Genomic DNA, 18012 nt, shown 5'->3' with positions numbered 1-18012 from the left:
CTAAGTCTAAAGTTAGTTACAATAAAAATATTATTAAAGCTAAGCTTAGAATAAGTTTTGCTTGAAGTCAGGATTACGATCTGTCAGGGAATTTATTTGTCTCAAAATTTGTGGAAACTAAAACATTAATAAGTTTTCTACAGTTTTAACAACTCTCATAAACGAGATATACACAAAAATACATCTAAGTACAACAGGGGTCAGCAGCTTTTAATAAGCGGGCAAATTATCCTGGTAAAAGTTGCTCGCGGGCCACACTATTTTTAAGAATTTATCTCTGGCCGCAGTTATTTTGAAATATTTGTAGTATTCAACACTAAAGTATAATTTTAAACCAAAAAAACTATAACATAACAATAGCTGAGAACTTTTAAGACCTATTATTAACACACTCTAATTTTTTATCGAACTCTAACTATTGAGAAAGGCGTACAGCCTAAAGGCAAACGATAAGTAGTATATAAGCTTAAATGAGAACATTAAATGTAATACACACTCATCAGTTAGTCTTTGTGAGTCGATTGAAGAACAGTCATTTATTTTTTAGTTCTGTTTTATTTTTGACAGGTACACTGAATAACTTGTCAAGTTTTTCAAGAGTTGTTCAGTTAGATTGAGGCACTTAGGTTTTATTGTTTAACATTAAAGAATTAAAAAAAAGTGTTTATGTCTGAAAAATTGCTATTAGCATAAAATTTGAAGACATTTTTCCTGTAGCACATTTCTGTTTTTAAGAATTTTGTTTGAAGAGCTAACCTTGAAATAGTAGCATATCAGTTATGATAATATTTAAAATATTTTTATATTTTTTTTAGTTATTAATACTGATTATTTAATTTTAACTGGTTATAGTTTAAATTAGGTGATATAAAACTATGATTTATTTCATAACACTATAGTTATTTATAATAATATAGTCATTTACAGTGATTGTTTTCCCATTTAGAATAATAAATTTATAAAAAAACAAGTATCTAATTTAACGAAAAATACGATAAAATAATAAAATTTTAATTAATGAAAATGGGTTAAAAATATATATGGTTTTAATTTAATTTTAAGCAATGGTTTTTTTATAATAATATATTAAACTCAAATGTTTTAAAAGGAAAAATGGCTTATGGTAAATATTCGCCGCTAGTAATAAAAGTCTAAAGAGAGAAAATCTAAACAGCTTGTTTATAAGCTCTTCATTATAAGAACCTTTTAATCTCTTACTTTAATATGAAGGAGTACTTCCTACTGATTAAAAACACTTACCGTTTGTAAGAAAATATGGTTTATAGTCTGAAATTAGTTTCTAAATGTTTTCAGTTTATACATGTACATCAAATGATTTATCACAAACTTTTAAATTAAACAGTGTCATGTTAATGTAGACAAGAAGCCTACTGATGTAGAATTTTTTTAGTTTAAGGCAAGACTTGAAGGTATAGTTTATAAATTCATACTTTTTTATGTTGCATGTTTTGCATATAATAATTAAATTTCAATAAAAAATAATCATTTGTTACTTCAAACCAAGTTTAAATATAAAAGTAAAGAAAATCAATTAAATTTGTATACAAGTTTAATAATTTGTTTTTTGTACTTTGTTGTACAATACTGTACAATAGATATTAGATTAAAAAAAATAGATAGTGCTAATTGAATTCATTTTTTAAGTTAAACAGTTAGTACAATTTTTTTTTGATATTTTAGTACAAATTGTAATTGATATAGAATAAAATTACAATTAAAATTACTTAAAAGCTGATATTTTATCTTATTTCAGATAATATTTCGTTGCCAGATTTTTCACTATGCTTTTTCTTTAAAATTTACAACTTTAAAAAAGAAAAAAATACAAGGGCTATAGTTTTTATTTCATCTATCAAAATAACAAAGAAAATATTAAATTTTTTTTTTATTTTAATTGCTTACTTTAATAAAATTTTGAACAATTAAATGTAATACACACTTATCAGTTAGTCTTTGCGAGTCTATTGAAGAACAGCCATGTATTTTTTAGATCAGTGTATTTTTTTGACAGGTAGTCCGAACAATTTTTCAAGTTTTTAGTTAGATTATAGCATTCAGGTTTTGTTGTTTTACATGAAAGAATTTAAAAAAAGTGTTTATTCTTACAAATAGCTGTTTATAGGAATGAAGTTTATCGATAAACCAATCAACTTACACGTTTCTGTTTTTATCATAAATGTTATAGAAAGCTAACATTGAAATAGTAGCATAACAGCTATGATATTATTGAAAATATTTTTTCGGTTTTTAAATAATTAATATTTATTATTTTTTTTGTTTAAAGTACAAATTAGGTGATATAAAACTATAGTTTAATAAATAGTTATGATAAAACAAATATCTAATTTAACTAAAAGTATTGTAAAATATTATATTTTTAAGTAATGAAAATGGATTAAAAAAAGTAAATGGTTTTAGATTTGTTTTAAGCAATCATTTTTTTTTAATTTATTTTCAATAAGATATGAAAATCAACTGTTTTAAGAGGAGAAATGGTTTATAGTAAAAAAATTTGCTACTAGTAGTAGAAACTTAAAGAGAGAAAATTTAAGCAGCTTATCCTTTAAGATCTTCATTATAAGAACTATTTAATCTCTAACTTTAATAAGAATGAGTAACTCCTACTAACAAAAATACTTCCTGTTTGTAAAATAGCAAGATTTATAGTCTGAAATTATTTTAGAATAACTTTTAGTTTATCCATGTACATCAATTGATTTATCACAAATTTTTAAGTGAAACAGTGTCATATTAATGTAAAAAAGAAGCCTACTGATATATTTTTTTTAGATTAAGGCAAGACAAGGGTTTGGAACAAAAATTTTTCAAGTCATAGTACTACTTTAATATTCAGAAATATTCAAATTATCTATATATTTGTTTCATAAATATTTTATTACAGTAAAACATCGAGTACAAATTGTAAAAAATGTTCAAGGTAATTTGAACTACCTTAATTAGTAGATATTGAAATTCAATTAAATATACTTAAAGCGTGAAAGGAAAAAAACTATAATTAGATTATTAACATCTGATACAAGTTAAAAAACATTTCTCCATATGATTTTCAGAGAAAATTGTTATACAAGAACTTCTTTGAACAATACTAAAACATGTAAATCTAATTAAATAATTAGAATAATGATAAAGAAGCTTTAAGTTAGCAAGAATGGCAAAAAAATAAAAAAAAAAGTTTCAAATTTTTTCTCTACTTTTATTGGTAAAGCACACAAAAAGGTCAGTATGAGCTGAAAAACTAATTCAGCAATTATATTAAAAACTTTTTTTTGAAGTTTTTTATTGAAACCCTTATCTCTTATTAACCTTACCCAAACATAACAAAAAGTAATAAAAAAAAAGTTTAAACATTTAACATTTAAAAATAACATAAAAAATAAGCTCATTAAGCTTTTTTTTTTGCTGACTCAGTTTTTTATATGCTTACCTTTTATACTTAAAGTATACTTAAAGTATTAAATTTTATTTCACTTATACTTTTATACAGGTGTGCTCTGGTTTATAATTAGTAAAATCACATGCTAGCAATACAATAGACCACACAGTATCATGGTATAATTCATGTTGAGTATACAGTCTTAGGTGTAGTTTAAAATACGTAATTAAGAAGAAAATTATTGTATTTATTTTTTATGGACCATTATTTTTGTATATTTTAATAATAAGAGTAATTTAACTTAAGGAATATCAAGAATGTTAGATTTTTTGCACCTTAAGGCTGATTTAGAATTTTTGAATAATCAAGATGTTTCTTGTTTTTACATCTACATATAACGAAATTATTATAAAATTGTTAAAGTAGTTTTTGACTTAAACAAAATAACTTATCTAAGGCTGGTTAAAATTTTTGAAAAAGTTAGGCTATTTTTTTAATCACATAAGGTTTTTAGTCTTCCATGCACAAAATTTATTACCTATCAGGAAATTTTGTTGAACAACAGAAAAAAGATATTAGGAATATTCCAGAAAAGTTTTGAAATTTTCAATGGATTATAAGGTACTACTGATTAATTACGGAAACAGAGAGTGTTTATTTTTTTTTTAGATTTTTTTGTTGAAATTTTAAAAATTAAAAATTTTTAGGGGTTTAAAAGTATTTCTTAAAAACCCTTATTTTTATTTAATTTTAATTTTTTTAATTTTGATGTCACTCTTTTTCTCTGAATAATTTTTTTTTAGTTAGTGAAGCTGTTTAAATTTTTAATAAATTTAAAGATAATTTATGATATTTATTGTTATACAGGAGAACATAGGTTAACTAATTTTCATTTGGTCATAGGGGTAAAACACTTATTTTTTGGTTAAAATTAAGGTGCCAATTTTCAAAACCAATGACAAATTCTGCGATAGTCAACCTTATTTTTTATTTGTTTTGTTTTTATTTTTCCTGGGTCATCTTAAGTTTATTTTTAACTTTTCTGACTTATACTGTATAGGAAATTTTTAACTAAGCTTAATTAAAAGTACACAAATGAAAAAAAAATTACTTATTGTAATTCATTTGCGGCAGTCAGCAAAGAGTTTGCTTCATTGAGTTAGCAAAATGGTCGTTGTCTAAATTAAATTTTTTACGGGGTCTTATTCTAAAAAAAACTAAAAACGTTATTATTATTTTAAGATAATTATTTTTTGTTAATAACTGTATTTAGAAACTAAATTTTATCTAACAAAGTTTAAATGTGGTGTGACTTTGGCAGAGCACCACTACACACGATGTTCCTGGTTATCATATTAGTTAAAAATTTTGATGATACTTTGACTATAACCTCAAATTCTTCTTAAGTTTTAATTATTTCCATTTTATATTTTCTATTTGTATTTTTTAAGTTATATTTTTGAAGTAGATTTTTTATAATAGTGTTTTGTCTTTTTTATTGTAATAGCTTCATAACCTCAATTTTCTTGTCTGATTTATATAAAATAGCATGTAGTATTTTTAAGATAATAATATAATAATTAAGTAATTAATTATGATTGAAAGTTCAAACAAATTCAGTGGGTTACAGCTTTTTAAAAACTTGAATAATAATAAAATGTACTGCTAAACGTTATAAGAATGTTTACAAGCCGAGATTTACAAAACTATTTAATTAAATCATTTACTAATTTATTATTTTCTAAATTTTAACTCTAACAAGCTAAACACATTAAAAATTAAATTAAAAACAGAGCTTGTTACTTAAAAAGATATTCACAGTTAGCAAGATGTACAACAATAATCTTAACACAAAAAACAACCAACAACCATCTGGGGACGTAGAAGTCGGACAAATGTCACCGTGGATGAAAAATTATGATGATTGGAATATTCAGTTCGCTCAAGAGAACAAAAAACAACCATCTAATGTAGACTTTGTTACCAATCTTTTTCGTAACCAACAATTGAAACCTACATTCTCCCCTGTGAAAAATGCAGAAAGCAAACCGACTTTTAGTGAAGTCTTGGAAAGACTGGTTGATGTGCAAAACAACAATGTTCCTAACAAAGCTGCAAGAGAAAACATAAACAACAACCAGCACGTTAACTCTAATTTGTATGACAAACTACAACTAAGACAAGAGGAAGCGAATTTTGTGAATAACAACTACGCTGGGTTTACTCAAAAAATGTTTCTGGACAAAACGAACGAGCAATTAAACATAAATCTGAGTAATGCCGAGTTTTTACTGGGTGAGTACGCTAAAGTAATGACAAAAAAACACTTAATTGAAAAGGTTCTAAACGACATTGCGATGGACAATCATTATCTGCAACAAAGAAAAGAGCAGCTTGTCCAGCAAGAACGACAGAGACTGTATCAGCAACATCTTAATAAAATGCAGCATCAAATGCAACAACAGGTTTTGCAACAACATGCTTTGTTGCAACAGCAGGCTTTGCTAAAACAGGCTTTGCAACAGCAGCTAGACCAAGTGCGACAAAATAATTTTGAGGAAAATGGAAAAAGATTCAATTTGTCGAGGACTGGTAACGAATTTGAAGATTTTTATAAAATGGGAGAGAAAATAGGAAGTGGCGGACAGGGCAGTGTTTTTACAGGTTTGATTTATTTGTTAATAATGGTTAGTTTTTAATAACTCATTTTGTATTTAATTTTTAAAGAGCTATTATTTGAAATATTGTTATTACTTTATGTTATCTTTCTATTAAGTTAAACGAACTTTTCCAACTAGTACTACTTAAACTTATATTGTATACAGACATATCTTTGCTTTCTTTTAACTTGTATAAATAGTTTATAGCTGGTGACGACATGTAATTGCTTTGTTTTTTAACTTATTATTTTACATGTCTTATATTATACTTAATTTTCAATAAAACACCCTGTTTTATTAAACTTAAAAAGTATTAAATAAGTATTAAAATTCCCTAACAGATCTTACTTATTTTGGCTAATAATCTCATTTTATTTTCATTTTACCTTTTTTTTTGCTTTACAAAAGTTACAAGTAAAACTTATTAAATTCTGAAATATTTCAGCGAAACGGAACGATGGAAGGGAGTTTGCAGTTAAAGTACTGAAGCAAGGAAATTACGAGGAAATTAACTATTGTGGGCAGATCCTCCCTGATGAGTTGGTGTATCATTACCAGGCAACTGGCGGGCGACAATTAGAAGGTTGTTGTCTAAAGCTCTTACTTCTTAAGGCTTTTAAATAGGAATAATTATATGGTGCTTGTTTAACTTAAAAAGATAACTTTCTTTCTTTAAACTGCATCACTAATCTGTTAGATAAGATTTTAGCTGTTTAAGCTCTAAATATTAAATTAAACTAAACTAAGACACTCTACTACTTGATAGCTATAACTAAAGTTAACAAGTTGTTCGAACACTAACAAAAACCATTTTATATATCTAAGCTCTCAGCTAAAGTTTAATTTGATTTCTTAAATTTTCATAATTTTAAAGGTATCGTCCACTTGATAGATTGGTACGTACGCAAAGATGAGCTTCTGATTGTGATGGAGAAACCTAAAAAATACATCAGCTTGTTCGACTATACTGAACAGTATGGTGCTATGCCAGAAAATTATGCCAAGAAGGTGTTTTGTAGCGTGAGTTTATTTTTTTAAAGTTTTGAACAAGTATGAAGTATATTTAAAAATGCTTTTTGTTAAATTAATCTACTATAACAGCTTATAAGAAATTTACAAATCATACATTCGACTGGGATTGTCCATCGCGACATTAAACTTGAAAATATTCTGATTGATCCGTTCACTATGAATGTTAAAATTATCGACTTTGGTTGTGCGGCGTTTAAACAGGTAAGGTAGCAGTTATGTAGTATTAGTTAAGGAAAACATCAATTTATATAAGCTTGGTTATTAGATTCTTTTACTGATTTAATATGCTAAATTAGATAGTAAATTAAATACATTATTATGGACATTATCGTTATGAGAAGAATGATTATCAGATTTAAAATTAATAAAAGTATATGACCTATTTTATGTATACTATCTAGCTCATTTTTGGTCATAAACTTGATAAACGTTTTTTTTTTTTCAGTTTGCCGATTTTACTGAATTGAGTGGAACAGAATTATGTTATCCGCCTGAGTACTTCAAAACAAAATGTTACAACGGTGAAGAGTTAGATTTCTGGGGTGCGGCGTTGGTCCTGTACAACATTGTTGAGTGTATATTTGACCCGTTCGAAACAGCTAATGACGTCATGCATAAAAAACTGCTGCTTTGCAACAACCAGACTTCCAAACTTTATAAGGATTTTATCCAAGGAGCATTGTGTAAACATCGTGAAAAGAGATTTAATTTTGAAACGGTATGGTATCAAACTTGGATGCGTTGACCAATAGTAGGAAAGAGATAAAGATAAAAAAATTGTGCTATACACTGTAGAAATAGTAAATTATTTAGTTTTACAATTAATAAATTGGCAAAAAATATAGTTTGCTTTCTGTAACTAAATATATCTTTGCTTTAAAAAAGTACAGCGTATATCTTTACTATTTACAAGCTTTTTATGAAATACACTGGATTAAAAGTTATTAGTATAGCTTGTGTTTTTAACTTCTAGTACTATTGTTTAGTTCAAATTAAGCACTAAGTATTATCAATTATAATAAAAGATTAATAAAAAAAATTACTATTTAGAGTAAATAATTTAAAACAAGAATAACAAATTTCTATTATTTATTGTTTAAAAAAAATTTCATTTTTAAGTACTTTGAGTTATATATACTACTCATATCATTTATACTAAAATTAATTGAATTTGCTTATAGAAATAAACAAACAAAATAATTTAAAGTTAAAACAATTAAGTTTTAAGTTTTAAGGAATTTGGCGTAAGTTAAGTTTAAATGTACGTTTAATAAATTTAACTTTTCGACAAGATTCTACAAAGAAATTTTTATAATGTAAACTACATTTTGTTGTCAAGTCTATCAACAAATTCAACAACAATAAAACTATTTTAATTCTTATTGAATTTTTATATTCGAAAATTAACCTAATTTATACAAGTTTACATTATTTTATTATCAAATGAAACACACAACAGCTAAAACACTATTTGTGTAATTAAACATATAGTTCTAACAACTTTCGTAAGATATAAAGTGCTCAATCTTTTAAATTTGTATAACATGTATTTTGTTTTAAAACAGATATCTTTAAAAAAATATTTGATCTACAATAGTAACATATGTAAAACAAACACACTCATTATTTAGCATAGATTGACCCACTAATCATGTTAAGTTTTCTATAACAAAAGGTCTTTGTGTTAAATTTAAATTATAAACATTTAAAATGATATGATGCAGCAAACTCATAGCTAAAACAAGCTTAAAATACTTGACTGATAGAACAGTGAAACCTTTTTTCATCTTTGAACTAATGAGCACGAAAAACAAAAGTATTTAATAGATTTCGTAAATATCAATAGTTTAATGTAACTTTTGGATAGTTTTTTTAGATTGAAAAACAAAACTTTATATCATGCATTTTTTAACAGTAAACTATAAGTTATGTTTGCCTAAATGTCAGAAGTTAATGGTAAATTGTTTTTATTAAGTAAAAGAGGAAAGGAAGGTGCTATATTTGGCTTTGATTTAACAAGAGAGTAATTTTTTTTTGAATTTGTGTTTTGACAAAAGCTTTTTATATGATGTATGTCAAAAATTTTTACAGCCTTTTGGTATGCTTTTGAAATTTACTTAAATTTTTTTGTAATCTTCTGATCTAACTTGCATTTTTTTTGCTGATCTAGCTTGCTATAACATATGAATAAGTATTATGAAAAATGAGCAGAATATATCTAACTTTTAATTACATCCATGTTTATTTAGTAGACTCTAATCTAGAGAAGCCCATGTAGGCATTCAAATCTTCTTAAGTATTAACAAAACTAAACTACGACTTTAAAAAAAAGTACGTAGCTTCACTAAAATATTTATGTATAGAATAATGAAAGCAACTTATAACATTAATTAATATTATCAAAAACAACATCGGCGAAAGTCAGCAGAGCAGAAGCTTGGACCTTCGTATGCCGTGAGACAAGCTAAAGTTTAAGATAAAGGTTGATCATACCAATTCGATCATCAGACCACAAGCTAGCGGTAGACTGAGACCGTTTTCGTCATGCTTCCATGTAAAAACCTTTTGTAGATGAAGACAGCAAGTTTTTTGGTTGTGACCGACTAATGAGTCCTTATCAAGATGAAACTGGTCTGATTTTACCGAAAGCTTGTGGTCTGATGATAGAATTGGTATGATCAACCCTAATGCTGGTTATAAAACAAAAACAAAAGTAGTTTACACTAATATAAAAAAAGTTTTCGATTTATTATCAGACATAAGATTATTAAAAATATTGAGTCAGCATGGACTGCATGAACCCTTAGTGGAGTGGTTTAATAACTTTTTATTGGGTGATCACAAGGAATGGTCCTTAATGATAAGCTGTCAGAACCTTTACCGATATACAGTGGAGTACCACAAGGTTATGTAATTAGTCCCCTTCTTTAATTAATTAAAAAAAATAGTTCAAACATTGATATTAAAAGTGAAATGAGTTTATTTGAAGATGATACAAAAATTTTTAGTGATTCAATTATCTTTTTACAATCTACACTAGATAATATCAACAAATGGCTAAAGCCAGAAAACTCGATTTAAACGCTATAAAATTAAAAATTCTAACAATTAAGAAAAGCAAATCGTTTAACCCGATAGACCTTTTAATGTATAAGACTAAAGTTCCAACAGTTAAAGTTTTTCAGGATATATATTTCTGAAAGTTTAAAATGGAACGAACACATAAATTATTTGAATAATGTTGCACAAGTTTCATCCTAAACAGTTTTAAAACTAATTCAGCTACTTATCTAACAAAACTGTCTAAAATATATGTTTGTCTTAAGCTTGATTACAATACATAAACTTGGTTATGCTATTTAAAAAAGAAATTAACAAAATTGAGTCTGTGCAACAAAACGTTACCCGTTTGATATGTAGTCGTTGTAACATATTCAATATTTCTTATAGTAATATATTGGTTAAACTTGGATTGAAATCTTTAGAACAGGGGTCGGAAAACTGCGGCCCGCGGGCCAAATGCGGCCCTCGAAGGGTTAATATGTGAGCCGCGAGCACATTTTGTTTTTGAATGGAATGCGGTTCGCGAGAGAAATATCTGTGGCCTGCGAGCATGTAAATATGGCCCGCTAAGCAAAAACATATTTTAAGTAAAAAATTTTATCGGTAATTCAGTTTAATTTGATTAATATCGAATTAAGTCCCTGTATAAAATTTAAAACAGTTAAAATAATTTACTGTTTTCTCTTAAAATTATAAAAAAGACAGAGTAGCATTCGACCCAAGATTTTCTATCAGTTTCATAATAACATTTTTATTACAACAGCAAGTTATTAGCTAAAAAAGAGTTTGAAAGGTGCTTGGATTCAGTAAGCTATTTACATAACACTTATCTAATAAATAAACTAAAGGCAAATGTTTCGATTGTGTATAAAAGTAATGTACAGTAAGTAACTTAAATAACTTTACCTTAAAATTTAAATATCTTGATTAACATGTAATTTATACCTAAGTTTTTTTATTTAGACGTATTGTAACTATTAGTTGTATTTCAAAGTACACAAAAACACTTAAAACAACATAATAATAAAATTTTAGGTTATTTATGTTTTATTTCTGACACATTTTAGTTTTTAGAAGTTTTCAGTGCACTTAATTAATTACTATGAACATCAATGTACATGGATGTTTTGAACCAATTTTTAACAACTTTATAATTAATTTTTAGTTAGGTTAACTTTAGTTTAAGTATAAATTATTCTTATTAATGCTTCTTTATGTAATATCTAATTTGTAAAGAGACTAATTTAAAACAGTTTATATGACATAAATTAAAAAATATTTTGATAGGTGTAAGTTATAACTTTTTTTAACGATATGTTTTGGCAAACTATATTTATTTCTCTTGTTTGCATACTATTAGACACAAATGATTTTTTTTTTAATCCTAAAAATATACTAAACTTAGGGATGGCAAGTTTATTAATTCTAGAAATTAGTAATCAAAATAGTTCAAAATCAAGCAAGTAAGCAACTTAACATTGCCACAAATTTAGACATAGTTTTAAACAAAATTCAAATCTTAGGCCAACTTAGGCTTTTTTTTTTTGAATATTTAGCTGAATTGCTTTTTTTCATATTAAATGTAAATTATCAACCTAGTTTTTGTTGACCCATCCTGCGTTTTTGTTTTGTAGAGTGGCAAACAAAATTTAGTATGTATGTTTTGTTATACTCACAATTTTAGTTTTAATTATAATATATTTTAAGTCTTGTAGCTGCAATAGTATTTGTTTTTGTGGCTTGAAATTGTAGAACGCTTGATTGATACACATACAGTTTTATATCAATAAGCTTAAGTTACTTTGCGGTTTTCTCTAAAAATTGTTAAGGATTTTGACTTTGAGTAAGAGCTTGAATTAGGTTTAAAAGCTGAAGTACTCTAATTCTAATTGAACAGTTTTTTAAGCATATCGGTATGAAAAGAGATCATTAATAAACCAGCTGCCGAACAAAATAAAGACCTCAAAAAATTTATTTTAACTTTTTTTAACTTTTGTAAATAAAATTTTACTTTAGCACGGAAGTAAAACTCAACCAAAAACAAAACATATTTAAATGCAAAGAAAATTCTTATTTAATGTAAAAGATTAAATGTCTAGTAATATTGAGCTAGTTTAGCGAAACAAAGTTTTAAAAAAAAATATCTTTGAATTGAGTTAGTTTAAGTTTGTAGACAATTTACTATAAATATTAGTTAATTAGAAGTTAAGTTAATATTAATCTATGTTAATAGTCTTTAAACAATAAAAAAAGACACTCAAAAAGTTTGGTCTAGGACCTGACGTTTTTGTACTAGAATCATTTGGTTATCTAAGTGCACAACACGGATATCGTTTTGTCCAGGACGTATATAAAAAGTAATGCAATTATAAAGTTTACATGGTAAAAGTTATTTTTGGCAATTACTAGTCAATTTATAGTTAAAGTAAGTTAATTTATGTCTTAAGATTAAAATAAAAAAAGTTTAAACATACTTTCAATTTTGCCGATAAAAGAGTATACAAAATGTTTGTTTTAATTAATTATTTTAAGTTTCTAAAACTATAAATCATTTACCTTTGCATTAAAGTATATAATATTTAATTTATAAGCTTTTGGAAGAGAGAAATCGCTTGTTTCTAACTTAGTTCTACAACTTATACTTGTTTTACAAAACAAAAAAATTATATTAATTTACTCACATTATTCACCATAAAAAGCCTTTAAAACCGTTTTAATCTTTTTTCAAACTAAGAACAACAAACAATTAAATTTTAATAGAAAATTAAGTATAAAAAAACAAATTTTGTCATGCTTCTATATGCTTTTATTAAAACTAACGATAAATTTTAATTGAAAAACATAAGTGCAGCTTCCAAAAACTTTATTATCAACTCTAAATCAAATAAAAGAAACACCAGCTGATAAAATCATATACAATATTTCTTGAAAACTACACATATTATAAATATCAAGTTGAAATATTTTATGCAAATATTTAGAGTTCAAATTAACATGTGCAACAAAAGTACTTTTAAACATACGTAATAGAATAACCCAAACTAGGTTTTAAATACGTATTTTCTAAGAGGAAACAAGAAAAAGACACATAAAAAGTAATATATCCGTAATAAATATAAAAAGTTTCGCTATCGAATCAAAATATTTAAAAAAAAACGAGTAGAAGAAATTTCTGTCCAACATTTTACGAGTAAAGGTACAAATAAAATATTAATTAATCAAATCTAACCGTATAACAATATATTTTTTTATATATACACCATACATAGCTATAGACTACATATAAGATTGATGTTTAAACTAAAACTTTGGTAGTTTCACACACGTATAGCAATCAATATATTTTGTAGCTCCGAACTCTTCTTCCGTCCATACGTTCTGATCCAAATCATAAACAGCCACTTTTGCTGAATAACTCAAAAACACAAACACTTTTCCGCCAACAGAAAAAGCATCGTTCACACTGTATTCGTCCATGCGTAGCGTTTCCATTTTTTTAAGAACAGTAAACTTGTTACTAGAAACATCAAAAATTTCACAAGCATCTCTCCAGCCTCCAAAAACAAACAATTTTTTCTTTACAGCAACTAAAATGTGGTTGTTTCTAGCATGCACCATTTTGGGCATGGATGACCATGTGTTTTCAACATTGCAGTATGCCTCAACAGTGTTTAAGTTATTTAAATGGTCGTATACATCTACATTACCGCCTGAAACAACCACTTTGCCTAGAAATGCCACACAACCCGCCAAAATTCTTGCATCTTTCATTCTTTTTATAAGTTTTTCATTGCAGCTTGCCGTGTCGATTTCGAGACAAGTTCTGAGGGCTATCTCGTTTTTATAGTTGCCTCCTACAATATAAATTTTGTTCATAAAAGAACAAACACTGAAAGCATCACGGCTAGTGCATATAACTTTCACTTTAACCCAAGCATTTTTCACATGGGAATATTTGTGGAGATTTATTTCATTCATTCTTTTGCATTTAACTAATACGTAAAGTTCACACATGACATTAACAGACCAAAAGTACTTACACCCTGAAAGTTTAGGCAGTATTTCAAGATTGTCAAATTTTTCTGCATCAACTTTTGTTATAACAAAGCCGGAATTCGCACCATATTCCTCTTCTAACTGATTAATACCTCCGCAGACCATAACGTTAATTTGTTTCTGGCTGCAGTACCTCGTCTTATAACTCAACGTCGGTCTGTCTTGATAAAATTTCTCTTTGTTTTCAAGAATTTTCTTTGTCATTTCTAGACACTCTTCGTTGCTTTGGAACACAGTAGAGTTGCGCGTGTTGTAAGATCTGCATAAAAACTCCTTCAAAACTGAAATAGAAAGCAAGGGAAGACGGACTGTTAAAAGAAGATCCTTTGCAAACATACTTCTCCGATCATAGTAATGTTTCAACCAAGAATTAGCTACTTTCATGATTTCCAACTCCGAAGTAATATATAACTCAGAACTAGATAGAATTTTTTTTACTGAAGCATAATCTAGTTCTAAAAAGCTTTTTGACTGAACAACTTTCATAAAACAACGCTCAATGTACTTAAAGCAGTTGTCAGAAAGTTTAGGTAAGTAAAACGTTTTTGCAAAGAAATATGATGAAATTACATTTTGTGAACTGATGCATTTAATTATTCTGGCTTCTTCGTTTTCTTGTAATATAATTTTTCTTTTCTTCAAAGCTAAAACTATTTCACCATATTTTATTGATTTTTTACCTATTTATAAAGTTAATGAAATATATCAGCAAGAGGTGTTGAGAAAAAAAAAACTTCGGTTTTTATTTGTCGTTTTATAGCAACTTCATTGAACTATGCCTAAAGTAAAATGACTAAAAGTTAAAATAAGTTTTAAGGTTATTTATGAACTTAACTTTACATAAATTAAAGAAAAACATTACAAATTGTTCGTTTTAGTTTTTTGATTGATTTTATAGCGAATTTTTTTATTTGAAAACTTTTTAAAGTCTTTTTTTTCAACATTTTTAGTAGTATAAGTTTATCATTTGAATATCTAGCTTATAGCTAGAATACACGGTAAGGGGCTTATGTACAAAGTTATAAAAAAAATTAAATGAAACTAAGTGCTCAACACACTTTATAAAAATTAAAGAGCTAAATCAAGCTAACAAAAGAAAAATTAGGGAACACTTAAAAAGCTAGTAGTATTACTTTAAGAGGTATAAATTTAGATCTCCTAATTAAATTTAAAGAAAAAAAGAGATTTATAAATAATTCGCAAATCGGTCCAGGACACAAGTCAATTGTTTTTACTAGTGATTTTTTCCCCTGCATCAGTAAATACAAAAAATAAATTAACGATGGTTTAAAAATCTACCAGTTTATTGCACGTTTATTTCAAATTAATTTCGGACAACCGTCCTTCATCAGTGAAACTTTAAAAATAGTAGAACTAAAACCGAGTAAAACTTAGTAGAACTAAAAAGGTTTTAGTTCTACTAGTTTTAAAGTTTTACTGATGAAGGACGGTTGTCCGAAATTAATTTGAAATAAACGTGCAATAATTGGTAGATTTTTAAACCATCGTTAATTTATTTTTTGTAAGAAAAAAAAGAGCAAATTAACTCATAGTTATCTTAACTTTTGCATATGATAATAAAAAAATCGAGTGTAGCTTTTTTGATAGGGAGAAATTTACAAAACACTTACTTACAAGTGTAAAAAGTAGTATTAATAGTAATAATAAGTTCTTATACTTTAATAGTATAAAATTATGAGCAATTTGAAATATCTTTTAAAGGGTTATAAAGTTTATATATTTGGAGAAATATTTAATTATTATTTATATGGGTATTTAAAACAGGAACAGGTCAAAATTGAATGAGGACACAAAATTGCACGAGAGAATAGTATTGTTTAACGACAGTTTTGCATTAAGGATCAATTTTGCACGAAAAAAAATGAAATAAAAATGTATTTATATATATATAAAAGAAAAATGTTACTAAAAGATAAATTAATAACTAAAAAAACAATAAAAATGAATGAATAAAGATAAACTAGTTGAAAAGAAATGAAAACTACCAACCGAGGTTAAAGGTTAGGGGTAACAGTGATAGTAAAAAAGTAAAAACATATAACAAACTAAAATAAATTAATCATAAAATATATATTAACTAGGTTACCGACCGAGGGTAAAGGTTTAAGTAAAAGTATTATAAAATAAATAAAAAAACTATAAATAAAATTAACAAAAAAAATAAAGTTAATAAATAGATTATTCAATCCGTGCGAAATTGTGTGCACGTGCAAAAATGTCTTTGTTTAGTCTTATCCTTGTGCAAATTTTTCTCCTCGTGCAAAATTGTTTGCGCGTGCAAAAGTATATTCGCGCAGTTTTTTTCCCTCGTACAATTTTAACAGCTACTCATTTACAACAATAGTTATACCTAATGTAAAAGTTAGAGCAACTAGTAATAGGTTATAATTGACAATTATTCTGCAACGAAATAAAAACTAATAGTGAACTACTAATTAGCTAAAGATTACTTGTATACATGTTTTTAAAACTAAATGTGAATAACTAGATTTTCAGTACAGTAGATTTGTAACTTAGTTTTTCTTATTCAATGCTCTTTTTTATTGCTTCATCACAACTTAACCCATGTAGATAAAAACTTACGGCTATTAAGTTGTAATACAAAAGTATGCCAAACTATTTGGAATTATTTTAAAAACTAATATATATATATATATATATTAAAAGAAATGTATAAAAAATTATACTTCGGTATTATGTATTATTAAGTTATAAGTATAGAAATGTTTTTTTTCAAACTGTTTCTAATATTAATTGTTCACCTTTAAAATTATTGTTCTTCACTTTTTCCAATGCTTTGTTATCATCATCTTTTAAAGCGTTGCTTATGCATGACTTTATGAACTCACAATCTTCAATTTTATAAGGAAGTACAAAACAACTGCTTATATTGTTATTAACATTGTTGTTTTTGGTTTTCTTTTCAGCTGGTTCTACTTCAACTTTTGACTTTGTTTTTTTAGGCATTATAAAAGTAAAATGCAAATCTAAACATAAATATTTATATAGTTTTAATGTTTTTCGTATTAACAAACCTGAAATCTACAAACTGTATCAAACTCATATTACACATAAAGTATTTCGTTTTTATTTTCGTAGCTTAGCTAAACATATTCAAAGCACTGTTTAAAAGTATATAGTATAACATCATATTTTAATTAGATTTAAAGTGTATAGGGTTTACATTACTGAATTCCTAAGAATAAAATTGTCAGGATCACTTTTGATACTAAAACGTCAGTATCCTTTAAGTAAAAATAGAAACTGTTATAATAACTATTATACATAATTATCTGTTCAAGATTTTTGTTTGTAAAACTAAGTTTCACCTAAAATGGATTAGGAAATTTTGGATTCCTTAAGAACCTCAAACGTGAAAAAATATTTAAAACTATTAAAGTACCTATTTCCTAATCAACTTAAGTCAACACACGAAGTTTTTAAATTCTAGTATTTACATTTACTTAAGTTATTTTTAAAATATCAAGTTAAGTTTTTTTCTTATCTTTTCAGTTCTTTTTACCCCTTGACAGAAGCATAGCGCGTCGCCACTGGTTGTTATCTTGACAATGATTTTTTGTTTTGGTTAAAATAAATTAATTTTGTATTATACAATCATTTTTTATCATGGTGTTTTATAAAAAAAATAAAATTTATAATACTAAATTTTTGATAGTTAATTAGTTTTGGTAAAAAAAATTACAACATCTAAAAAAATTTTTTTGTTATTTATTTTGATCGACTAAGTTTTTGATTATAAAATTT

General features: G+C 26.1%; 1 protein-coding gene across 1 annotated transcript; it reads right to left on the bottom strand.

Moving 5' to 3' along the window:
- Positions 1 to 13470: 13470 nt before the first annotated feature.
- On the bottom strand, positions 13471 to 14610 carry LOC145841213 (kelch-like protein 7). The gene has a single exon (XM_082948581.1). The coding sequence runs from the start codon at positions 14608 to 14610 to the stop codon at positions 13471 to 13473; it is 1140 nt and encodes a 379-aa protein (XP_082804707.1).
- Positions 14611 to 18012: the final 3402 nt, after the last annotated feature.

This window comes from Thalia democratica, chromosome 7 (assembly GCF_965202585.1).
Source record: "Thalia democratica chromosome 7, ktThaDemo2.hap1.1, whole genome shotgun sequence".
Lineage (NCBI taxonomy): Eukaryota > Metazoa > Chordata > Thaliacea > Salpida > Salpidae > Thalia > Thalia democratica.
This window is presented reverse-complemented; position numbering and strand designations above follow the sequence as displayed.

What these genes read in the sequence shown, in the direction of transcription:
- LOC145841213 (XM_082948581.1), bottom strand. Translation starts at nt 14,610, where the DNA reads ATGAAAGTAGCTAATTCTTGGTTGAAACATTACTATGATCGGAGAAGT.